Source organism: Microtus pennsylvanicus, chromosome 1, assembly GCF_037038515.1.
Source record: "Microtus pennsylvanicus isolate mMicPen1 chromosome 1, mMicPen1.hap1, whole genome shotgun sequence".
Classification (NCBI taxonomy): Eukaryota; Metazoa; Chordata; class Mammalia; order Rodentia; family Cricetidae; genus Microtus; species Microtus pennsylvanicus.
The window spans coordinates 198840176-198866017 of record NC_134579.1 but is presented as its reverse complement, the minus strand read 5'-3'; the positions used below and the strand labels follow the sequence as shown (position 1 = coordinate 198866017).

Genomic DNA, 25842 nt, shown 5'->3' with positions numbered 1-25842 from the left:
ACTTCATGTGTCACCGAAGCATGCATTTTCCTTTAGCAGGACATGAGGACCACAGTATGCAACTGGTGTACTGGATGGAATTCCTTTTGGGGTCTCTGCTCCATTCTCATTGTGTAGCTTGCTGCAAGTGAAACTCAGTTTTCTTACCTCAACATATTGCTTCGTGGGTTGCTGTTAAATGAGATGCATGTGACGTTCCTGGTCTACAGTAAACATTTAATGAACATGAGTTATTGGGCCAGTCACAAGACTGTCGTACCCCACACTGGCCTTCTTTAAAACCAGAACCTTCAGCATTTGGGATATATCAGGACATGTGTTTTGCTCATATTATGGAACTGAGTTGATCTGCACACTGACCCTAGATCCCCTTCTTTCGATTTTTAGCAGCTTTGGTACCTTTCAACTTCTTTGTTATAGTTATGTTTCAAATATTTTACTTGCTTTTAGCCCTAGAAAGCATTGTTTTATTTATTTATTTATTTATTTGCTTGCTCGCTTGCTTATTTATTTTTGAGACAAGGTCTTACTGTTTGTCTAGGTGGGGAATTGAATTGCTGTATTCAAGTATTTCTCCTTCCTCAACATCTAAATAGCTAGGGCTACAAGTATAATCACTGCTGAGAATCTTAATTGTGTTCTTTAAAATTCCATTTAGCCATAGTCGCTTCACATTTCTTGACTTTCCGTTCACTGACTTCTGTCCTTAGAATCCAAAGTCTATACACTCGATTGATGTATACACTTGCAAATATCAGTCTGAATTTTCTTTACTGTGCTTCTGTAGTCACAGTGAATTTTGAAGGTTTTTTTTTTTTTGTAGGTTTCAGTTCCACTGACATTAGTTTTAGGAAATAAGTGTCTCATAAGTCATTATTATTCCCCTTTCCTTAGTAACACATTGGTATAGGAGGTCCTTCTGTATTTGTGTTGCTTTTATTGGTTAATAAAAAACTGCTGTGGGCCTGGTGATAGGGCAGAACTTAGGTAGGCGGGGAGACAGAACTGAATGCTGGGAGGAAAAAAGCAGAGTCAAAAAAAAGCCATGGATCCTCTCCCTGAGATGGATGCCGCCAGTTATAATCTTTCCCGGTAAGCCACTGCCACATAGTGATATACATGTTAGTAGAAATGGATTAAATTAAGATGTGAGAGCTAGCCAATAAGAGGCTAGAGATAATGGGCCAAGCAGTGGTTTAATTAATACAGTTTCTGTGTGGTTATTTTGGGGCTAAGCTAGCCGGGTGGCTGGGATGAACAAGCAGGCCCTCTCCTTGCAACAATACATTATTGCACAAGATAAGTTTTTTGAAATTATGAGGTAATTGCAACATGTATCCATTTAACTCATGAACTGAATGCTAATGCTATGTTTTCAGGAAATGGGAGAAAGATTACAGACATTTCTATTGAGGGAAATGGGCAATGCCACCTATCCTTTATCAAAGAGTACCTGCTTAGAATGGTGGTGACCCGAGACATGCACCAACTTCTCTCCATACATGCATATCATACTAATATACGGTTGTTCTGTTCCTTGTACAGCTTGCATTGTGAACATCCTGGTCATCTCACTGTGAGCAGTGTAATTCTTATGTTGCTTTTACTAGTGTTTTGTGAGGAGGGGGTCTCATACAGCCAAGGCTGGTTTCATATTCACTATGTAGCTCCTTATCTTCCTGCTTCCAAGTGTTGGGACGACAGGCATTTGTCATGAGATGCAGCAATTCTTATACTTGAAAGGTATGATTACATGAAAACACAAGTGAAAAATTCCACACCTGAGGTTATGTGAGAAGTCATTGTCAAAGACGAAGTGTACTATGTTGTAAGAGATGATCTTCAGGCAATTTGCAGAATGTGAAGATGGAACAAATACATTTTGTGTTTAGACTTGGGTCTATCTATCCTCAGGGCACCACATTATATATATATAAATCTTCTAATGTCTTTAAAAATTAAATACACTTCTAGTCGTAAGCTTTTATATAATGCAGATAAAACTCATATATATATATATATATATGTACACAGAATACAGCAACTAAATATAAACTAATTTCATTTGTGACCATATTAAAGAACAAGCCATTTATCCTAATAGTAGACTGTTTGATTCATTGAGATAATATTCATATATATATAGTATTTTGTGCAATATCAGGAATTTTCAAATGTAATTTTGCTTTATAATTTAATATCCTGAACAAAAAGTTTTTGCATTTTCAGTTAAAGTTCAAGTAATGAGTAAAATCCTATACAATTAAAACCAAGTAGGTATCAGAAATCCCCAATGATGTGTAAATAATGATGGTGTGGATTCCAAGGTAAAGTTAAGCAATGAGAAAATAGTTTATTGACTTTTGACTCTGTTGATAACTTCATGGGCTTAAGATATGCTTTTTTTGGTTTAAAAGGTTTATTTATTTTCATCTTCCATTGCATGTATTTATAATTCTCAACTTCCTCTCTGTCTCTCTGACATCCTCCCCTCCCAGCTCATGGTTTTGTGGGCAGAACCAGGGAATTTATATAGGCCTAGCAAGTACTCTCCCATCGGACTACTTTTCTGATTCTCAGCCTGGACACTTCCCCTGACCTTGAGACTTGAGTCCTGTTGACTCCTGTACATCTATCAACATGTGTTGTCCCAGCAGAAGGCAAGCCAAACAAATTGAATCACCAAGTTAAAACTGAATGCTTCACTTCTCTATGTCCTCAGCCTCTTCCACCCTCCCGGCTATACCCAACCCTACCCTTATATTAGCCTTATGTCTCTGCTGTTCTATCCTTCAGTAAGTACCATTGCCATTTTTTATACAACACAGACACATGTCAGGTATAGACATAACTTTTCCATGTCCCCCTTTCCCACAGGCAATACTTCCAACTCATAACTGCCCTTTGAATTAGTTGACAGGTCTTTGTTCCGATAGTAAATAGCTTGTTTGGAGCCATCTTTGCCTTCCCAACAGACGGTAGCAGTAGTAACAGCCACTATGCTTCCACATGGGTTTTTCTAGTTCATTATGGTTCGGGATGATTGAGGTGAATCTATTCCTGAGATTAAAGTGATCAAGAGGCTCCTTTCGTCTTGAGGACGAGCTACAAATTCCTTGATAAAGTTTACAAGTCCCATCCAACTTCGTGTTGTTTTTCTCTTAAAAACAAAAAATTCCAAACTAGGGCAGCAGTAACTCACCAGTAGAGTGCTTGCCTTACAGGCAGGGGCCCCTCAGTTCAATCAACAGTATCACAGCCTCCCTAGGACCCCCAAAACGAAACCTAACCCAACCCAAACTGAAACAAGCACAAAAACACTTGGGTGTATCAACCACTCCCCAGGGAAGGCTCCATGCTCAGTCAGTAGTTGGTCAACACAAACAGGATCCCACACTTTTTTCTTTTTCTCTTTCTTTCTTTCTTTTTTTCTTTCTTTTTTTCTTTCTTTCTTTCTTTCTTTCTTTCTTTCTTTCTTTCTTTTTTCTGGTTGTTTTTAGCACTGTTCCTACATTGGTCTTTTTTAATGATTTTGGTTTTCGTCTTCTGGTCCATTTTCAGTTTTCCTCTCATCCATAACCTTGTCCTGGAGCTGAGAGAGGCTAGGTTGCATTTGTTAAGCCCTGTTGAAGAATGAGAAGAAATATTCTAATCCCGTTTCTGGTTATAGCATGCTCCTAGTTTCTTTCTTTGCTTACAGAGCATTAAAGAGTAAACACAATGAGGAAGACTGTTCCCTCATTTATTAATCTGACACTGTTTTTTTTTCTGATCTCTTTTGGGTACCTGTGCCAGACAACCAAGAGGAAATGTGATTGCTTCTCTACGAGGGAGGAAAGGAAGATTCTGTCTGAAATATCTTGGTGTTCCCTCGTCCTGTGATTAAAGTCAATGGGAAATTGCAACCCAATCCAGGCAGGATGATAAAGAGTCAAGGCCTTCAGGAATGAAGATACAAGTCACTTCTTCAGGAAAAGAACCAAGATCTGCTGAGGTGCTTGCTGGGCGTGTAAGAAACACAGATGGTGAGTGAGACGTTGTATATGCCAGCTAAGGCCACATGACCAGCTGCAGAAATAAGGAGTGGAATTGACACCAGTGTTTCTGCCATATCTTGTGAAGAATGTGTTTGTGCATATATGGACACATATTAAGCAGATTTTTGTGTTTTCCTTCCTCTCTGTCTTCATCACGTAATGTAACATCAACTGAGATAATATCAGTGGTTATCATATTTAAGTGATGAGACATTAAAAGAATGTCACTCAAGGGACGTTGCCACCTAATTCCAAAATATATAATGCATTTGTACTTGTCTGCAGGATAGTTATATTACCCATAATTAGGACCCAGTTATGTTTGTAGTTGGAATGACATAAGCAGATGTGATAGTGTGTTAGGTTGACAAGGGATGGATTCATGATGGCTAATCTCGGTTATTAGCTTGATCTTGGCCCACTTGAGAGAGGCTTCTTCTTGAATCATCTGAGGAAGGAAGAACTATCCTAAATCAGGAATAAACTTTCTAGTGTCGGCCTACATTAAAGGACCCAGAAGAAGAAACTTTTGCTTTTTGTCTGCCTGCCCCAGTCCCACTGGCAAGCTCATCTAGTTTACTGATAAAGCGTTTCTTTGCTGGATTAGAACACTCTTCTTGGGGCCTCCAACACTGACCAAAGACCAGGAGAAGACACTGGCCTCGTGGACTGAACGACTAGCAGATTCTTGTCCTTTCCACTCAGAGTCGGCCATTGTTGTACTAACTGGACCACAGCCTATTAAACTACTCTAATAAATCCCCTATTAATACAGATTCATTGTCAGTTCCATTTCCCTAGAAAATCCTAACACACACACATACACACACACGCATGCGCACACGCATGCCACATGCATGCATGCACATGTGAGCACTTGAGTCTTTTTTAAAAAGCAACAATTCTTTAGGTAGGTTTTTAAAATTAAAAGCATAAATCACCAGGCCTCACATACAAAATACGGTAAAAGTTGGGTGGGGTTGAAATACCAGAGAATTATAAAATGTATCTGAATCTTACTTTACCCATGAGACCTCCATGAACTTTTAATTTAAACAGACTATGCGTGATAAGTTGGCGGGGCATGTCTGTAAGTTAGCACTTGGGAGGTGGAGACAGAAGGATTAGGAGCTCAAGGGAGACCCTGTCTTAGAAACACAGCAAACAAATAAAGAAATACAAAATAAAAAAAAGCCAACACTATCTGAAAATGAGATGGACGGTAACAGAATAAAACTAGGATTTCCCAATGATTTTATTGAGGTAACACTTCCAAACTTATACACACATATATGCATATACATATACTTAGGAAAGCTAAACAATGTTCTAAGGCACTTGGAACTGTGCACAGCGAAATATTCTATTATATTATACTACTAGATAGAGTATAATTTTCCACTTTAAATAACACAAACACCAATATGGAATACAAAAGATAGTACATGGTCTTTCAGGTTACAATCGTGGAATACATATGTTTCGGTGTGTATACTTGCAGCTGTCAGATTCACATACTATAATATAGTACGGATTAAGAACAACCGAAAGGAGAAACTGTCGTGTTTGTTCAGGTACAGTTCCAGTTATTAACACCCACATAAAGCACACCTGTGCAAAAGATTGGGTCACGCACGGGAGACTGACCCAGCTAGTCTCAAAATGATCACAGTTTACTGTCACGATCACGTTAACCAAAGCTTGAAATGACACGAGAACACAGACAGTCCGTTATGGAAAAACCACTGTTACTCAGGGGGAAAAAGAGAGAGAGAATTTTCAGCAGGTATTTCACGGGTCAATTCTGTGCAGGACGCTTTAACTACATTGGCACATATCTAAGTCACCGAGGAAATACTAAGGGATTAAGTGCCTATAGCGTACGTGATGAAAGTGGTTTGACCCTCAACTCCTGCTAATTCCTTCCAAATGCTAGTTAGCACTGCAGTGGCAATTTCTCATGGCGGATGCTCTCTACGCAACGTAATGATACAGTCAAAAATCAAATCAAGAGCATCCATAAAAGGAAAAACTCCCCCCCCCACCCCAGAGCTGGCAAGTGGCACAAATATTATTGGCATTTTAATAAACCTCAAAATTGACCTGAGGGTGGAGTGGCGTACTGCCTCATGTACTCCTTCAATTTATTCTCTTCTTAAAAAATACTGTTATTAAGAAAGATAAGAATTTTTAGGCACCATCTATAGGTTTACGCTATAACCACCTTTATTGACTCTGCGCTGCTCTGCTTTCAAGACAAAGCGTCTTTAGATTTTAATATTAAAAAGGTTAGAGTGGGAGGAATTAATTCCATCCTTGCAGCTAGCTGCAATTCATCTAAATATTTTCCAAGACATATTGACTATTAAATTTCAGTGTCATAAAGAGTATGCTTCCTTATGGTTAGCGCAGGTTGATCGCGCTGCACCCGGGGGAGAACTCGCTTTACTCTGCATAGCCTCGACTCTGTGGCGTGAGCAATATGCGTGCGATCCAGTTAACCCACATTTCTGCCACCATGTCCCATTTGCACCTCTTATTAGAGAAGCCGAACCATATGGGCTTGTTTACATGAGGGAATCCAAACTTCCATGTGAATTAACTGTGCTGTCTATAGGAAGAGAGGCGAACCGGTCCGTGGTGTTACCAGGTAGAAGCTAATTCTGACTTCCAAAGGCCATCTGTTTTGTTCAGAGCCATTACTGTGTTGCTCTGGCCAGCAGTCTAGTTCTGAAGCAATGAACAAAAGTTTGCTTCACGTATTAACCCCCCCCCACTCCCCCCCACCTCCGCCCCGAAGTACGTACAAGCATCAGGTCAGGTCACTCTGCCCACTGTAATGGACAACGCTGCCTGGCAACCCTCTCTCCTAGAGAACAGAGTAATTTAAGCTGCATCTAAGCAGAAAGCTTGAAGTGGATAAGAGACATGCAAGGCAGTGGAGATGATATTCGGGGACAGGCACTTTCCTCTGTGTGTCCTTAGTAGACAGTGGTATTCAGGTGCGGGGGTGCACCCTTCTGTGCAGGTGTATAGATACGGGGAAGGCTTCTTATTTTGTTTTTATTTTTTGTTTTTTTTTTTTTTACAATGTCAGGGAACAATCCTGGTGTTGAGTCGCTAGGAGCCTGGGATACCGAACATCTTGCAACATGTGGTACATTTCAGCACGACAAAGAATTGCCCAGATCCAAATGCCAGGAGCACCCCCACTGGGGACCATCTATCAACAGTTCTTTGTTCATGCGCAGCTGCTGCAGAGGAGCAACAAGCTCAATGGCATTTTCCTGCGTTAAAACCCAACGCGGCTAAAAATTGGCATTATGTAGGAATAGCAGCTACATGACTCTCCATCTCTTTGCCAAAATCCTTACAATATGTAAAAATAAGATTTGTTCATTTGGGATGAAGCCGTCCACAAAAAAGAAATCAAACAAACAAAACAGAAAACAAAATATCATCATAGCAAAAAAAAAATAGTTGGTCTCTATTACAGTTGCCTTTTAGAAATGCTAATAGTGGTTCAAGTTTTGAAACCGTGTTTAAGCTTAGCAATTAGAAAAGGTAAACAGAAAGCAAAAAGGAGAGTGGTTTGGGCTTTTCTGCCGTCCTCTCCTCCGCCACCCTTTGGTCGTTGCTTGCCTCTGTAGTGGAACCTAGAGTCCCTCTTTGGAGCTTGGGTGTGAGTTGCCTAGGCATGCACTTTCTCTCAGGAAGCTGTTCCCATTAATCTGACCATTGCTTATTTTTTCCCACTGTTTTCCTCTCCGGCCCATATCTTCGAAAGGTTCATTCTGCTTTGTTAAAGGAAACATATCACCAGTAAGTAGACAGCAAATCCTAACAAAGAATTCATCATTTTAAGGGGTGAAGGGACAATCTGTATACTCTGCGGATGCGGGGGAAGGAGTGATGATATCCAACCACAGCTTCTTGTACTGGTAATGATGAGTGAATAAAGTGAGGATTTAGGAATGCATAAACAAATTCTCTACACTGATGAAAATGACGTTGAGTTCATATATCTCCGATTTGCTTAAGTCTGTCTCACCGCTAAAGAAAGTTTACTACTCTAAATTAGGCTGCTAGGACCACGCACAGATAACACAGGATGGACTGCCTGAGCAGGGGATGAAGAAAAAGAAAATACTGTTCTGTTCAAATGCAGACATACTGCTATGTGGCAGACTGGCCTCTTTCTACTGTGCCTATGGCCTGGTCTTTGGCAGGCTTGTCTGTCCTGTGATGCCATGGGGTGGATGTGCTAACCCACATTTCTTTCTCTCCCAGGGACAAACTACTGTATTTTTTGTTTTAAAATGCCAGCGCGTCACTGAATCAATCATAGGATACAAATCGAACAAAGGTTCTAAAGGCTCACAACTCATTTTCAATATTTGGTGACTTTTGAGGAGCAATTAGAGTCTTCTATTTCCTTAAGTCTATTTTCAATTAAATTTCAGAATTTCCTCCTGACACCAGAGACAGATAAGTAAGTGACTGTCTTCATTTTGCAAATAAGGATGGGAAGAAGAAACGAAAAAAGGCAGCTTTTCTGGGTAAATCAGAGAACCCGATCTGTTTGCTTTTCCCTTTTTAATTAATGGCTGTTCAAATACCCAGGATGGTTCTCTGAATATTGCAGACTTTAGCTAAATGTTTGAAGGAAAAAACATAAAGGTAAAGGACAGCTAACACAAAACCACAAGGCATTTCACATGGGTAAAAAATCTCCAGCCAAGAAGCCCCAGATGAATGCCGACTAAGGGACTGTTTTTTTTATCACCTTGGTTGGTAATGACTGTGAGACTGCAGAATGAAGGGGACTTAGTGTTTTCTCATTACCTTCAGACCAACAGGGTTTCTCTCCTCTGTTAAAAGCCAAGATAGAAATGGCCACTTTTTATTTTATATTTGGTCTAGTTCTTTCTTGCCTGGGACCTTCCATGAGATGGGCTAATTTTCTTTTTTCCTTCTATCTCAGGAGTCAGGAAAACTTCCTCCGTTTCTCCATCTCCAGGCTCTAGTGAAAAACTGGAACCATATTACAACTGCACCAAGAAATAACTGCGATTTCTGCACACATTTATTGTCTTAGGGAACAGTGGCGGGCTGGTTGGGCTACAGAAATGCTGGCGGAGGGCAGAGGCATAATTGCAGGGAGAGAGAGATATGGCTGCTTTGCCTTCTGTGGGGATGCCTGGCTGGGTCGCTAGTGAGGTTATGCAGCCTTTACATTTTTCTGTCTTTAAAAATTAACCATGAAAATAGAGACTTATTCTGAGCACTACAGCTTGGCTCATGATATTTTAATTATTTCCATGGCTTTTAAAAAATGAATAGATTGTTGCAATGAACTAACAGGTCGTTCTAATTACTTAAATAATTGACTACTGGTAGTTAATTTTTAGCTTTTTAAACTTCTCTCTAACTTGAAAATTTTTCTGTAAATGTATGAGTCAGTATGGAGGAAAGGTATTTGTAGTTCATAGATGTGACAGATCATGTCAGGAAAACAGGCTTTCATCTGTGCGGTACTGGGGATTGAACTGGGGGCTTCAGCATGAGAGGCAGTCTGTGTTCTGTAGTGGGCGAAGATCATTGTGGAAAGGAAAAACTGTAATTCGGACCACTATGGGGAAAAAACATTGTTCTTTTTAACAAGCACACGGAAACTTTCTATGGCACACACTTTGAAGGACAAACTGGTGTGCAAGTCTTGCATTTACAATGTACAGAGAACATGCGATTAGGAGTTGTAAAATATTCGAAGGTTATACGCATAGAAAAAGAAACATTATCTGCCTTGGCATTTTTCTCATGACACTGACATGATAATATCATAAAGGAACACTACTTTGCAATTAACGAGAAAGAAGTTAATTTTTATGGTCGAATTGAGACACTATGAAGCAACCAATGGCTGGGAGGGCAGCTCGGGGCTCCTAGAGAGTGTGCAGCGCACTGCAAACAACCAAAGGAACGAGCCCTCAGCCCAAGACAAATACTGTGGCACACACAGACACTATTTCAAAATTAAAGCCTGTCCTATGCCGTTAGTGGAATGGACCAGTGTAAATGGCAGCCTTATTTTATTAATGCAAACAGCTAAGCGCAGTTCAGGGGACAATAATGCTGGCTACCTCACAGAATGATCCTCCCGGCTTCTTATAATAAGCCAACTGCAGCTAACCACTTTTACTTTGAAATGAAATCATCAAATTTCCAGTGGTTCTTCCCAATACCACAGAGTGGTGGGACCTACACTTATTCCACTGATTAAATGCTGACTTCTCAGTAGAGATAGAAAATTACAGGCTTCCACATTCTGAAGGAGGAACGGTTCAGAACAGATATCGTTTCAGATCGGAGAGTAAGACAGACGCGATACAGATTCTGCCTTCTCTTTTGAAACACAATATGGCATGCTTTTAATCCAGGTGGCCCAAAGCAATTGTTAAGGGACAATGAAATTTAGGGGAGTATTTACAAGTGAGCCCTTCTGGGGTTCTGTGCTGGCCTGATACCGCAGAGAAGGGCAATTTAAGGGAGGAGGCTTCTCAATGTAAACACTACAGATTAGAGGCTCTCAGGAAACCGTCTTACACTGTATCTCACTGCTTCTCTGGCACGGGGAGTAAAGACTGTATGTATAGATGCAATCCACAGAATCAGCACAGAAGGTAAAGTTTCCTTTACATAAACCAGCAATTTTCTGTGTTCCTTGAAAGCCTTAGGGTATTTTTGCTAAATCCATGTGCTTGATTTTTTTTTAATAGCAGCAACCTAACTTTTTTATTTTTAATGCAGCATTCAAAACTACCTGGCATTTTATTATTATTTATTACCCTTTAGAACTTAAGAGCAAGAAACACACACTTGTATGTTGCTTAAGTTGCAACTCTGGACTGAGTTTTTCAAAAGGGTATCGTGATTGTCCTTATAATCTTCTTTCGGTAATGAATGCTTTTCTGACTTGGGAGGTAATTAAGACAGGGAACAATCAGGAGATTTGTTTCTAAAGCCTGCAACGGCTTCTCAGAGTCACATTATATCTGACCTTATCTCTGTTACCCTTGGAGAGGGCTCATTGATTAGGAAAGCAGGCTAAGAAAATGTCACGTGGATCGCGGGCCACTGGAAGCATGCAACACAATGCGAGCAAGCATGCTTGGTAAGAGTTGGTAGAGGCTTCTCGCACTTAATGCACACACAGATTTGTTTCTGGCAACTGGGTTCACTGGCACAACATAAAAAATATGGTATTACACAGAACCAACTTATTGGCGAAACAAGAATATATGTTCTGGAATCAAGTCTTTAAGGAATCCACACTGGGTGAGTAGGTTCCCAAATCCCTTCGTAAGTTCTTAGCTACCAAATGCCTACTTCAAAAATATACTTATCTTCGTTCTTCTTTTCTTCATTAACATAATGAAACCGTTCTCCTTCTTTTTAGCTCCCACCCTGCTGGGGTGACCACCAGCAACTCCAATGTCTCTTGCTTGCAAACCCAAACACACTATACCATTTGGCTTTCCGGTAGTCGAACTGGCGATTGTCTTCTGCTTGTCTTCTTTGATGAAATTGTCCGAGGAAAAGCAGCTGAGAGAACCAGACTGCCCTTCCATCAGTGCACATCCTGGGCAGGCAGGCTTGCTGCGTCTGGTTCTCAGCTTGTTGGCCTCGTCTGGGCTGTCCAGGTGAGGAGCATGCACAACGAAAGCTGAGTCACAGGCCTCCCTCACCACAATGAAACGGAAACATCCACGTTCAAATCTCAGTGCAATTTCGGGGTCTCAGGAAGCAGGACTTCAGCCAGGGATGATCAGTTTATATTTCTGAGCAGTCCCGCACCTCATTATGGACGATGGAACCTGCAGTAAGAAACAGAGACTATGAGCCCCTGGCATAGAAGTGTAATTCTGCATTTGGTGGCACGCGTAAGGCGCAGTTCTGAATACCACCAACCAGTTACCGTTAAGTCGCTGCTGTAGCAGAATGCTATTACGTGCATTATGCTGGAAAGTAGACATGATTCTTACGGAAATGATCTCAGTTTTACTATTCAGGCTCATAGAATAAAGAAGACAAACCATCTCCATGCTCAAGGCTCATATTCTAACCAACATTATGCAGAGGGAGACAGGTCTTACATGGATTTGGTTATACCTAGCCTGTGGATATGAAATGCAAACACAATAATCACTATTTTATCATCTTAATGATAGGCATGGTGGCACACAGCTATAATCCCATTATCTGAGTGGTAGAGACAGGGGAATGTCATCTTTGGTTATATGAGTCATCTTTGGTTATATGAGGCATTCCAGGCCAACCTGGGATACATGAGATGCTATCTTACAAAACAAAAAACAAAACAATGTAAGACAAACACTCCCTGCAACCATTAGAACAACACCCCCAACAAAGCCATTAGACCATTATCATTAGACTCTCACCAGCTCCTACCAGTGACTTCAAACTGACTTTCACCACTTGGAGTTTTTTAAAATTATTTTTACTGATTTTTATGTCTGAGTGTTTTGTCTTTGTGAATGTCTGTGCATCACGGATACGCCTGGTGCCTACAGAGGCATCCGATTCCCTGACACTAGAGTTACAGACAGCTCTGAACTGCCATGTGGGTGCTGGAAGTCGAATCTGGGCACTGCAGAGAAACTCATTTGTTAGTGACTGTTTAGTCTGTTTCCACTTTTGCATGACTTTTGTGCATAAAATATTTCACAAGTCCCTATCTTCATATATATATATACATACACACATATATGTGTTTATATGGGAAACCCTGTCTCAGAAACCAACATATAACAGCCCCGGCTTTCCTGGAACTTACTTTGTAGACCAGGCTGGCTTCAAATTCAGAGATCCACCTGCCTCTGCCTCTCGCATGCTGGGATTAAAGGCATGTGCCACCACCGCCCGGCTTATGTTTTATTATTTATTGTTTTTGTATGCGTATAGGGCATACATTTATATGGAGGACAGAGAGCGACTATGGAGTACGGACTTCCACTGTTCTACTGCGGAAATTGAGACACTGGGAAGCGAAGTCACTTGTCCAAGACAGAAAAGTGGTAAGTAGAGGCGTTGGCTCTAGAGTCTTTCGTTTTTCCTGTATTATAGGCCAAAACATGGTAGCTGAGCTTTCATTCAAAGAGGGTGGACGGTTCGTGTTATCGTCTTGTGACTACCCAGGCAGGAGAGGAGATATTTTAAAGAGAGGCACTCATGCTATCAGACCACTGAAATGAACCATAAAGAACAAGAATTGTCCCAGGAATCCCATGCCGGGTAAGGGCAAGGCTGACTGGACCTGTGGGTCCACTGGAGGAGAAACTTGCCTCCGGGAAGAGATTCCACACGCTTTTCCTCTAACTTATCAGACCACCTTGAGGACAGACCAGAGCCAAGACAATGATGTGTAGACTCAGACCTTAGCCAGTGTTGATCAGTTTTGACCAGGGGTAAGTCCTGACCTCCATCTCCAGCTGGACGTGAAGCAGTGCTCTCAAGCTTTAACAGTGATTAGAGCAGCTGCTCCATCTGCTCCACCTCCCTCCGAGAAACACACCGTGCTGTGGCGTACAGGGACCAGAGCCTGCCTGAGACTGTTCGGGGAACAAGACAAACACCTCATCCCTTCATGGCCCTCACACAGAAAACCATCAACCTCTCTCCCTCTCAGGTTCAGTTTCTTCTGGGAACTGCAGAGAAATTCATTTGTTAGTGACTGTTTAGCCTGTTCCCAATTTTGTGTGACTTTTGTGCACCAAATATTTTGCCAAGTCCCTATCTTCAGATACTTTCGGGTTCTGGATCCAAAGGACAATGTGGGTAAAAGAGACACAGGACATCTTATCTTCCCATCAGGATTTTTCTAAAGCCCAGCATTTTCTGGAGAGAACCCTGATTTTAATTTCTCCAAACCAGCAGGAAAACACTTAAGGTTTTCTCACTGTCCTATACAAAGCATCTGCCCAAGAATCTGGGCTGAAAGCGAATTCCATTGGGTTGACTGTGATATGATACTAGCTCCTCCAGCTGGCTCAGAAGAGTATGGTGGCTAGCTATGGCTGCCGCCTCTATTCATAGGCAACCCCCAAGATCTGGAAAAACAGACACAAATCTGTATTTTTGTTTTTCTATTTTTTTTTCCCGAGACAAGGTTTCTCTGTATAACAATCCTAACTATCCTGGAGCTAGCTCTGTAGACCACACTGGTCTTGAACTCACAGAGATCCGCCTGCCTCTGCCTCCTAAGTACGGGGATTAAAGGCGTGTTCCACCACTGCCTGGCTCAAACTTGTATTTTGCTACAGTGTTCAATCAGTCAAAGATGTCTGCACCCTGCAAAATGAGGCTTCCCCTGTTCAAATTTGGCCATGGAATTTAATGGCCAGAGGGACTGTAAATGCAGTTTTCCCTAGGTGTGTTTAGCTTTATCTCAGAGAACTTCACCTCTTTGATAGAATGACATTTTTGGCTTTAGGCTTCGAGTTGGTGAAGCAACAAACGGATTTCCTCTCCCCTATGGACACAAGCTTTTCATTCACTCTCTTTTAAAGCTGTGTCTGATTTTGAATTATGGACATTTTCTTCTTAAGAGTAACAACCCCAACAGCCCTCTCACCCTTCTGTGGTGAGCCCTCCACAGGGCGTCTGCAGCCCTGAGGACAGTCCCTGCATCTGTGGGCCTTCTGCAGGGCAGGCTGCAACCCCTACAGTGTCACATTTTGAAAAGTCACACCCTATCTAGTGGCCGAAACAGTGGGTTCCTATCTATGTATATCAATCACTACTTCAAAAGACACAAAATGAAATCACTGCTTGAAAAAAAATGTATGTTCATATGTAGTAATTTTACATGAAAAATATTTTAGAATTTGAGAGAATTCTCAAATTTTACAGACCCTTAAGAATACTGCATAATAAAAACTATTAAGAACTTTTGCTCTCACTCTCAGTGTGTTTTTTTTATGCACCTGAATTTTAAATACGCACTGCACCATAGGCATTCAGGCAATATCTTGTATGTCTGCTGGTTATGATACAACAAAAAAAATCTCTTGAGATCTGTTTTGACTTTGAAAGCTTCAATTCAATGACACAATGAATGCATGATAATGCACCTTACTTAATAAGCAAACATTTCATAAATGAATAAAATTATTCACATGTGAAGATACTCTGCACCTTAAAATGTTATTTTGTGCTAAATTAAATTGACTTTGTAAAAAGTGGCATTCTCTCTTGATTACAAATCTAATATAAGTTAATACAATAAAATCCTTAGAAAACAAATACTAGCCAGGCAGTAGTGGTGCATGCTTTTAATCCCAGCACTTGGGAGATAGAGACGGGTGATCTCTGTGAGTTTGAGCCCAGCCTGTTCTACAAAACAAGTTCCAGGGCAGTCAGGGCTGTTACACAGAGAAACCCTGTCTTGAAAAACAAAATAAAAAATACTATCCAGAAAATTCCAATTACCCAAGTCTTACTACTGTGACCCTTCATACTTTACTTTTAAGCAAAATATGGCTTTTTATGTAATTTGCCATCATAATTTAGATGTTTTTTCTGTTATAGAAATTCCATTTGTCTTGAAAAGTAGAGTGGATTCTGTTTGTCATAGTGGTGTCTTTCGAGAATGTAATGACTACATAATCAACATCCAGACCGCTATTCAAGTATGTTCAACTTTTTGGTTTTAAGCAATGAGCCGAGTAGGCAGCAAAGGGGGAAAATACAGAGTGTAGCCAAAGAAGCGGTAAACATGCTAAAGAATGCAGGTCACAGTTGGTCCCTTATCAGGCTCCAGGATAAGTTCTTGTGGGAGCACTTGTCCCCATCCTTGTTGTAAGTCCTAGTTTGTGCTTCAAATCCCAAAAACGTCTCTGGAAAACTCAGGGAGTAACCAGGAGGATTGCAGGAGAGAACAGATCAACACAATTCGTCAACGCATGCATGCACACACACTCACACATACACACACACACCAGAAGATATTCTGTGATGGCGGTCAAAGAAGTGTTTTCCTGCTGTGCTAAAAGTATTCACGATATAAATGCCGGCACATGAATCAAAATGAAGCGCCAGGCTGGAATCCTCATTTATTAAAACGGGGTCTCAGGAATTGGATCTCTTCCCTGTTTCTCTTAAGTATCTGTTGTTGACTTGGTAAAACGTTCCCCTGTCTCAAAAATTCAAAAGGTTTGAAAGCCTCTGTGGCAAAAAGTCTTTCTCTTGTGTGTGCCCCAGCTACCAGCCCTCCTCCCCAGAGATAAGCAGTATCACCAGCCTTTGGGGAGTTTTTGCAAAGATCCTGAGGGAGATGGTTGGACTGCCGTATGTGTGTGTCTGTCTCCCATCCAAGTACTAACCAGGTCCAACACTGTTTAGCTTCTGAGATCAGACTAGATAGGGTGCATTCAGGGTGGTATGGCCGTAGACGTGTGTATGTCTTGCATGTGTGTTTGTGTGTGTTTGTGTGTGTCTTGCGTGTGGCTTGTGTGTCTGTCTGTGTTTGTGTCTGCGTGTTTGTGTGTGTGTGTCTGAGTGTGTGTTTGTGTGTGTATGCCTTTGTCTCTGTGTGTGTCTATGTGTTTGTATGTGTCTTGTGTGTTTGTGTTTCTGTCTGTGTGTGTGTCTGCGTGTGTGTGTGTGTGTCTCTGTGTGTGTCTGTGTCTGTGTGTTTGTTTGTGTCTGGATAACAGGTAGGGAACAGAGCAGTCTTCAGCATGATCTACCTTGACCCTGTGTGGGTCTCAGAGGCTTAGCGTCTGATAGGAAGGCTTGCTTGATATGGAAGATGAAGCCTGGCACTGACTAGAACAAAGAATTGCTGCCATGTGTCTAGGCTACATTTAAAAAAGATGGATAAGGATTCCGTGTTTATGCCCTATGCGGGGGCTAATGCCGAGAGTGCTGTGGTTTTTTTTTTACAGGAGTACTTTTCTAAGTGAAATGCATGGCCATATTTTCATATTATTTTGACTAGAAACAGTAGTGTTTATTAGAACTTTTTCCTCTTCAAAGAAATACTGACACCAACATGAAAATCACAGCATGATTTTTATACCTCCAAAGCCAAAAATACTTCCCTGCTGGAATACAACTCTAATGATGTCATGTAAATTAATGGAAAAATAGCAGTAGACATTTGCTTTACTGTCAACTCTTAAAGACTTCTTGAGCAAGGCATGTTTATTTTGGTGGTATAAATATTTAATTTTTCCTTATCTGAAATGATAGTTTAAAGAGTGTTGATCAATACCGTTAAAAAAATCTTTTTAAGCACATCTCCTCAGCATGAGCTGTTACCACCTCAAAACTTACCTAACCTTCATCTGTTAGCATTTACTTAAACAATAAAAACATCAACAAATTATTTAACAAAACACAAGGTGAGCCTGAATTTCTACAGAGAAGTAAATAATTGATAGGCTTTTGGAGGTGAAAAAAATCCCATCAAATAGAAAAACACATTACAAGCCTTCTGTTCAAGAGTGTCACTAGCTAAGGCAGGGACAGTCAAAGATCCAGGGCATAATATGAAACCCAGACCTCTGGATGTGCCCGAAGCGAACTTCACATCTAGAGGGCAATAAATGGCACCGGGAAGGCTGAGCACTGGTTGACAAAAGCAAAGTTCATGTGTGATTTTGAATCATACACAGAAAGAGGTGCCCAATGGCTTAAAGTCTTAAGTGTAAAAACAGTTGAAAACAATGGTTTTGTATTCTTGGCTCCCTTCTACACAGGAAAAAAAAAAACCCAATGAAATAAAAGAGTAATAACACAGAAAGATTTCAGCACGCAAACATTACACAAAAGACCGTGGAAAGAATGTAAAAGGCTGACAGCAGGTTGCAAAAAATATCTCAGATTTTACTAATCCATCTAAAAAAGCAGGCAGTCCAAAAGAAAATTTACAAAGGTTTGAATACAAACGTTAAATAAATAAACAAAAAGGGTCAATAAAGATGAGTGAAGCTGCCCAACCATCTGGAGATTAGTGTGGAAATTAGCATGCTCCAATTTATCCTGGAGAGTACAAACCTTGAGGTCACCCACCAACTGTTGATGACGGTGACTGAGCGTGCAGCATCCTCTAACCGTGAGTCAGTAAATGAAGTGTTTTAAATGAGAACAGAGAGGAGTCTTCTGAAAGCTACCAAACCCATGAACCCAGTCACCTAGGAAATCCAGTCAATGGGGCAACCACAGAAATCATGGCATGTGCACACAGACATAACCGTGACGGCAGTGACTTAGTGTCGGCCGTGAAAAGCTGAAGTGTCATGGACAACCAGCAGAACCTACTCAGTCGTGCGAAGTACATTATCTGTGGGACGCCGCAGTCATGGAGATAGATGAGCGCTGTAGAGACCACAGGGAGGGACTGGCTTTCTACGTGCTGGATGTGGATAAACAGTCTGTGCACACAATTATATTATATTTGGACACATTCATAAATGCACAGAAAAAGAAATGCCTAGAAGCCCTTAGCTAGCTCTTCCCCAGGAGAATAAAGATGAGGGTGGAAAATAAGTAGAGGATTCATTTTTATTGATAAACTTTAGCGCTACTTAAATGCTTAATTAAAATGCATCATTTCGTATACAAAAGACATAAAAAAGAAACGGCCCTGATACCTCCCCTATGGCTAATTTTAGTGAATCTGCTTAGAGAACACAACAGAAAGAAGGCCTTCCAGCAGAAATGCTTCCTGGAGAATTAGAACTACAAAATTTAATTAAATTTAACTAATGAAAACTACAAAATTAGAATTACAAAATACATTTTTCTTTGCTTATTTTCTGCTGTAATTTATTCTCACCTCAGGCCATCGAATGGAGATGAAGCTATCAGATCTTATGACTTAGAGGAAAGTTTTACACAAGGAAAACCAATCTGAATGACCATGTGGGATGGGTGCAGACACTACAGGCTCAGGGGGCAAGACTCAGCTACAGCTCAGGGGGCAAGACTCAGCTACAGCTCAGGGGGCAAGACTCAGCTACAGTTCAGGGGGCAAGACTCAGCTACAGCTCAGGGGGCAAGACTCAGCTACAGCTCAGGCTGTCTCTAGATCACAGCATCGAGACAATGCAATTAGGGTAGGAAATCAGTATTTGCATTCTAAAAGACAGAGAACCTTGTCTTCTTCATGCATTCGTTTCCTGGAATTTTCTATTACTTCAATTGTGTGTTTATGTGTGTGTGTGTGTGTATGTGTGTGTTGCTATATAAGTTTGTGTTCATGTATGTGTGAACATATACTGAGGTCAGAGGAGATGGGATTTCTCACGGAATCCTGAGCTCGAGTCTGTATCTCTCTGCCCTACAAGCCCCCTAATAGCCTGGCAACCAGCAATCCCCAAACATCCTCCTGTCTCTGTGCCCACAACTTTGCCCCCACAGGCTTTTGTGGCCATGCCAGGCTATTTGCATGGGTGCTGCAGATCCAAACTCAGACCCTCATGCTTGTGTGGAGAGTCCCCTTTTTACCCATGGAGCTATCACCTCAGACCCTCAATTTGGTTTCTAAAAATTTAATTTCTGAGCAAAATTTTAGGAATATGCTTGCTACATAAAGCAAAGCTAATATATGTATGAGATTGTAACTAAATAGAATAGCTGTTACTTCTGGAAATTAGATAACGTGAACACTCAGATTCCACCCCCCCCCACACACACATACACAGTTTCTGTTATTTGGAAAACCAAGGAGTAGTGGGGAGACAAACCACAGCATTACACTTGTTAAAATTTGGATCTTAGGTGCCCAAGTGCTAAAGTTCCAGGTCTCAACTTGGTTCTCCAGGGAATGCTGTAAACATTAAGGGTAGGGCCTTGCAGTCGCTGGGGGCTTGTCTGTGAGGGCAATGGGGCCCAAGTCTGTTCCTCGACCTTATTCTCATTCCTGGGCCACCGCAGGAAGGAGTGGTGTTCCCATGTGTTACCACCATGATGCCTTGTTATAGGTCCCAAAGCAGTAGAAAGAACTGAATACGCCCTGGGATCTCTGGGCTTGTGAGTCAAAGGAAGGCTTCTTTTTTTACAGGCTCATGATCCCAGAGATTAATGGTGATCCCAGCAGTATCTGGGGAGCCAATCAAAACTTGATTCCCATTATAAGATCTAGCTTCTGCAAAATTCAGTTTCTGCCCTAGGTCTTGTCCTGTGAGCAATAAGTAACACATATGTTCCCACACCGCTGTCTTCGGAGCACAGAACTTCCGATATCAGTTTAAGAGCAGGCTATGACAATACTTGTTTTTTTGGCCCAAAAACGAGACTAAAAAGAGAACCATAATATAGTCCTTCAGAATGATTCACAGTTCACTGAAAGAAAAAATCAAGACCTCATTGTAGAATCTTTTTCTCCCAGTGAGATCAGTTTAGGTGCACTTAAACGACACAATTGAGCCAATCAGGAAAGTCTAGACATTGATAATCTGGTCCAGCCATATCTTTAAATTTGCCACCAGGACTCTAGTTAATCAAAAGAGCAAAGAAAGACAGAGGCGAGGGAAGCCGAAACCTTCATTAGACAATTTCTGCCAAACCACATTTAAAAATGAAATCACTACACGGTATACCCGACATGAAATTTCCCGTCTTGAGTATTCTCACCCTGCAAAACTCTATCTTGTCTACCCACCTGGTAAACTGTCGGCTCTCCTCATGAACTTCCATTTCTGTGCTTTTGAATTCATTTAGTTCTTTTCTTATTGCTGCCTAAACAGGAGAAAACGAAGCAGAATTTAGGTCCCATATTTTCCCAACGTACATAGCATCCACGAGACAGACAGTCTTCTATGATATAACATTTTGGGGAAAGAATTACTAATTTATCTCAGACTAAGACTTAATAAATGAAATACATTACAGTCTGAGCACCCCTGACATAAAAGCCAAAATTAGAAGATCTTCAAAACCCCAAATTTTCTGAGTATTGGTGTGTGAGCCACAAGTGGAAAATTCCATACCTGCCCCCCTGTGATGGTTGTAAAGTGGAACCATGGCGAAAACGTGTAAAATGACCTGCAGGAGATGTGTGTGCGGTATGGACCAACACAAATGAACTCTTTTAAGGCAGGGTTGGAGACTGAACCCAGGCCTTATGCATGCTAGGCAAGCACTCTACCACGGAACTAGACTCCAGGCCCCGTCAGAGAACTTTGTGTGTGGACACAGTCCTCATCCTTCAGCTACCTCTTCTCATTATGTCCTTGCAAATATCCCACATTCTAGAACTACTCCTAACCCATAAACACTTTTGGTCACTGGCATTTTGAGGGAGGGACAGTCAGCTGGAAGCCAAACTGAGGCTAGGATGGCCTCCCTGAGAGTGTCCTTGGTGGGGAGGGCGGCAGTAGGGTCTAGAATGTCCCTCCACCCTCTGCCGACCACGGCAAACGCAAGGCATGAGGTTTTTCAGAGAATCCATACCCTGCTCCTCGGAAAGTTTTACATTGGAGCCCACAGCAAGGCAGCTTTGACTCGCAGCCACAGGGATGTTAAGAAGGCAATTGCTATTTATTTTTTTCATGTTGAAAGTTTAGACAAATGACTGAAAATTCAGCACAGCATTTAAAGCCAGTCGGAGAAACATCAAATAGGCGGCCTTGTTTAAGGAACACATAATCCATGCCATGTACAACAAAAATGCTTATGCATGCAGACTGGAAAGCTGAGACACCCCTCCAAATGCTAACTTTGGCTGTCTGTTAACAGACAGTGGCAGGATTATGCATGAGTTTAGCTTCAGTTTTTGACTTATTTTTATTTCCGACTTTTTTCCCCCTACAAGGGATATTTTACTCATATAAAAAGTACTAAAAGGATCTTTTTAAACTCTATGTATATTGCACTATTCAGCTCAAACACAGAAGATTATAAATGTCTTTTACACAAAGAATGCTTTCCTTCGTATAAAAGGAAAAGTAGGAATAAAACACCCTTCTGACATCTGGCCTAAAGGGATTGGCTCCAGATAAACACAGAATGTCAACATAAACCACAGGAAGTCCCTTCACAGAAAGATAGGAGAATCTACTTTGCGAATGAAAGTCAATGAACTTCGGAAAAAGGGAAAAGATAGTAGAAAGCCCCGAGACCTCTCCATAGCTCTTTCCTGTCATTAACCATTACTCTACACTTCACAGACTTCCTTCCAAGTATATTTTAGTGCAATAATTAAGCCCTGTTGTCACAGACAGTCTCCTCTCCCTAGATATATTCTTTAGGTCTGGAAGTCTCTTTGGGGGGAACCTGGACAATAAACAGCAGTCATGATTCTTATTACTAACTCTCGGAAGTGCCAAAGCAGACAGAGACCTGTTTGTGGACCTGAGTCGCACATGACACAGTTATGCAGCATGGCTCACAAGACACAACAATGTGGACACTCGGTTTTGGCCATAGTAACAATCGGCACTAGCATCAGGAGCTGGACAGTTGCTTTGATGAAGTTCTAGAGCAATGCTCCTCCTTGGAAAGAAGTGTTTCGATATGAACAGGGTCAGGGATCCCATCTCTGTTTTCACTTGAACTTTCTTCTCTCCACAGGTTTCATCAGAGGCCGTGCTAGACTTTGGTTAAGCTCAGAAGACATGGTATTGGTCTTGGCTACATTTCCCACGGCAGTATGATACTCACGGAGGACCTTTCCCTCAAGCTGCAGCTTTCCTACCACTGTGATTTGGACGATGTTATCTGAAGTCCACGTGGTACAGCCCATTGTTCAGGGAGGTATTATTAGAGGGAGGGTGACCATTTAAGAGGTGGGGCCTTGTGAGGGACATGTCTCTAGGTCATTTGGGGCATGCCCCTGAAGAGATTATGGGACTATGATCTATCTTCTCTTTCTTCTTTTGACTCATGATGTAAGTGACTTGATTCACCACGTACTCCCTGCTCCAACCATATGATACCTCCAAGCACCCATTACTTAGACCTTACTTAGACATTACTTAGCCCTAAGCAATGAAGTAACTCTTGCATCCAGAACTATGAATCAAACTTTTTTATATTTATAGGTTAGCTATTCTAGGGGTTCTTTTTTAACAGTAACAGAAAGCTAGATAATTTACTTACCTAGAAAATAGGAATAAAAATATATGATGCAATTAAGAATATTAGTTCAAAATGTATTTTTTAAAAATGTGCTGACCCTCAACTGAAGAATGGATAAGGAAAATGTGGTACATTTACCCAATGGAGTACTATACAGCAGAAAAAAGATAATGACATCTTGAAATTTGCAGGCAAATTCACAGATCTAGAAAACATCATATTGAGTGAGGTAGCCCAGACCCAGAAAGACAAATATCATATGTACTCACTCATAAAGCAAAGAAAAATCAGCCTACAATTTACAATCCCAGAGAAGCTAGACAACAAAGAGGACCCTAAGACAGACATACATGGATCTAATCTACATGGGAAGTAGAAAAAGACAAGATTTCCTGAGTAAATTGGGAGCATGGGGACCATGGGAGAGGACTAAAGGGGAGGAGGGAAAACGGAGGGGAGTAGAGAAAAGTATATAGCTCAGTAAAAACAATTAAAAAAAAGTTCTGATGACAGGTTCAGTTTAAAAAAAATGTGCTGAATATTGTAGAGTTAACCAATAAAATATCGTGAAGTTTTTAAAAGGTATATTATTTGGACTGTGACTAACAATTCTTTCATTTTTATTCCAGACAATTCAATGGAGCGCAAGAGGACCCTGCTGCTGGAGAGCTAAGCATAAACAAGATGAAGGACTCACTAGTGACAGAGGGCTGGCTACCAGCTGACGAGTCTGGCAAAATCCAGGAGAAACATTCAGAGAGAAACACTTGGGATATGGAGTTTGTAAATCAGTACAACTACAAACTGTGCCCCCATTCCACCCAATATTTATATTAATGAAATTTATAACCCTCTAGTGCCCACATCCCCTCATGCGTACTGCTTTCCCCCGAAAGCCAGTTAGACGTGGGCGCATCCCATCTTCTCTGCAAGGCCATTTTGTCATTGCGTTCCTAAGATGCGGCTGGTGTCTGCTTCTTTGGAGTTGACTCTGGGTATAAACCCTGTCATGACGCTGAATAAGAAGACAAGTAAAGTCGCTCCATGACACCAGTCGAAGGAGAGTGTCTTCCTGGCTCTGTGACATTTGCTTCTTGGAAGCCAGCTGCCACATAAAACACATTTGACTGCCCTGAGCAAGCTGTAGTACGAGACACCCCAAGACAAAGAAAGACTTCAGAAAATGAGATGCCATGTAGACAGAGGTTAAGGAGCAAGAGGACATACACACATTCACAGAGAAACTACTTTGGAAATGGGTTTTCAAGGCCCAGCATCTCACCAACGCCATGTGAGCCTGAAATAAACCCCTGGGTTGATGCATTCCAGAAGTCCTCCCCGAGAAACTTGCAAGCACTATAATCACTGATTTAAGCCAGTAGCTCTGGGCTGGTTTGTTACAAGGCAGTTGATAACCTAAACAGTATTCTAAGATGAAACAGAGGCCCAGAGGGATCTTATTATCTCCTGGATATCAAAAGTGCTTAAATGATTATAATGGAGCCACTCATAAGCCTACAAGCCTTACATACATCCAATAAAATGGGCTTTGGGGCCTCGCTAATCCAGATAACTGCCTCATTGCCATGAGTCTGCTGGCTTGCATTTAGAAGTGAAAAGTCAGTTGTACGTAACAGTATGGTAATCAGCATAACCCTGCAGGGTGTCCGCATTTGCCTGATTATGGGGACAGTCTTCACTTTCAAAATCTACTCACTAAGGACCTACTTTGGAGTCTAACAGTTACTCCATTAGGTAAGAAGGAACAGTGCTTAGGGGTTCGAAGGAGAAAAAAGGAGACCTTTTATATTGACCAGGTACAGGGTCAGTATAAACACAGCTTTGTTCCCCCCACCTCCTTTTTTCAGATGAGACCAGATTTTAGGCCAAATATTCTGAATCTAAGTGTAACTGGGGCTGGTTTTGCTGAAAGATAAAAGAAATAGACTGAGGCAGTGGGATTGGAGCCCGAGGTTTTGCACCGGACCACCCTAGGTAAACCATTCAGCTGAAATTGATCTCGAACAGGCAAGAGCAACCCCAAATGCCAGGAGGTTGCACTGAGACCCTATCAACAGTGGTGGCTTGTATCATGGGAATTAAACACAGGACACAAAAACGACAAAAACCAAGCTTAAGTTTGACTGGTGGTGAGTAGCCATGTACATCCCCCATCTGATCAGCTGCGGGCAGTTCAGGGGCACCTCTGGGCAAGGAACACCAGGCAGTTGGTTGAAAACATGGCTCTTGCAGCCATTTCCAACATGACAGTGTGGGTTGCAAGAGAAGAATTAGTTAGAGTTTCCAGTCGATATCTTTTGTTTATTTCTGTGCTAAAACGCTAGTATCAAAGGGGGGATTGCTGGCTGACTCATGAAGCCCCATGTCATGGGGAGGGAAGTGTGCATGCCATGAGTCAATGGATGACATTCTACAGGGAAGTGGGATCACATTCTTCCCGAGTATCTTGCTAGAAAGCGCATTCCTGGGAAGACTTTTCGTCTCCCTAGCCCTCGTACCCACCATATTGTTAAGAGTTTTAAGAGCCGAGGCAGATTTGTATATCATCAGAAAGCAGCCCGTATTCTGGTTCACTAGAAATCTTGTTTAAAATTTTTCTCAAAACATATATTTATGCCTCCTCTCAGTACATCTTAGAGCACCTTGCCAGAACCTCCCAGCAACGTGCAGTTCCTCC

At 41.5% G+C, this 25842-nt stretch overlaps 1 protein-coding gene across 8 annotated transcripts in view; it reads right to left on the bottom strand.

Annotated features, from left to right (window-relative positions):
- Positions 1 to 7089: 7089 nt before the first annotated feature.
- Positions 7090 to 25842, bottom strand: part of Phactr2 (phosphatase and actin regulator 2) — a 268456-nt gene continuing 249703 nt past the window's right edge. For 5 of the 8 annotated variants that reach the window (XM_075948751.1, XM_075948741.1, XM_075948798.1 and 2 more), the window contains 2 exons: positions 20728 to 20800; positions 11772 to 11914 (listed from right to left, as the gene is read on the bottom strand). In XM_075948751.1, the coding sequence (XP_075804866.1) occupies positions 11899 to 11914; positions 20728 to 20800 (89 nt within the window). In that variant the 3' untranslated portion in view covers positions 11772 to 11898. Of the gene's footprint in view, positions 11915 to 20727; positions 20801 to 25842 lie in introns of all 8 variants that reach the window. The other 3 variants (XM_075948789.1, XM_075948769.1, XM_075948779.1) reach the window with 1 other exon arrangement.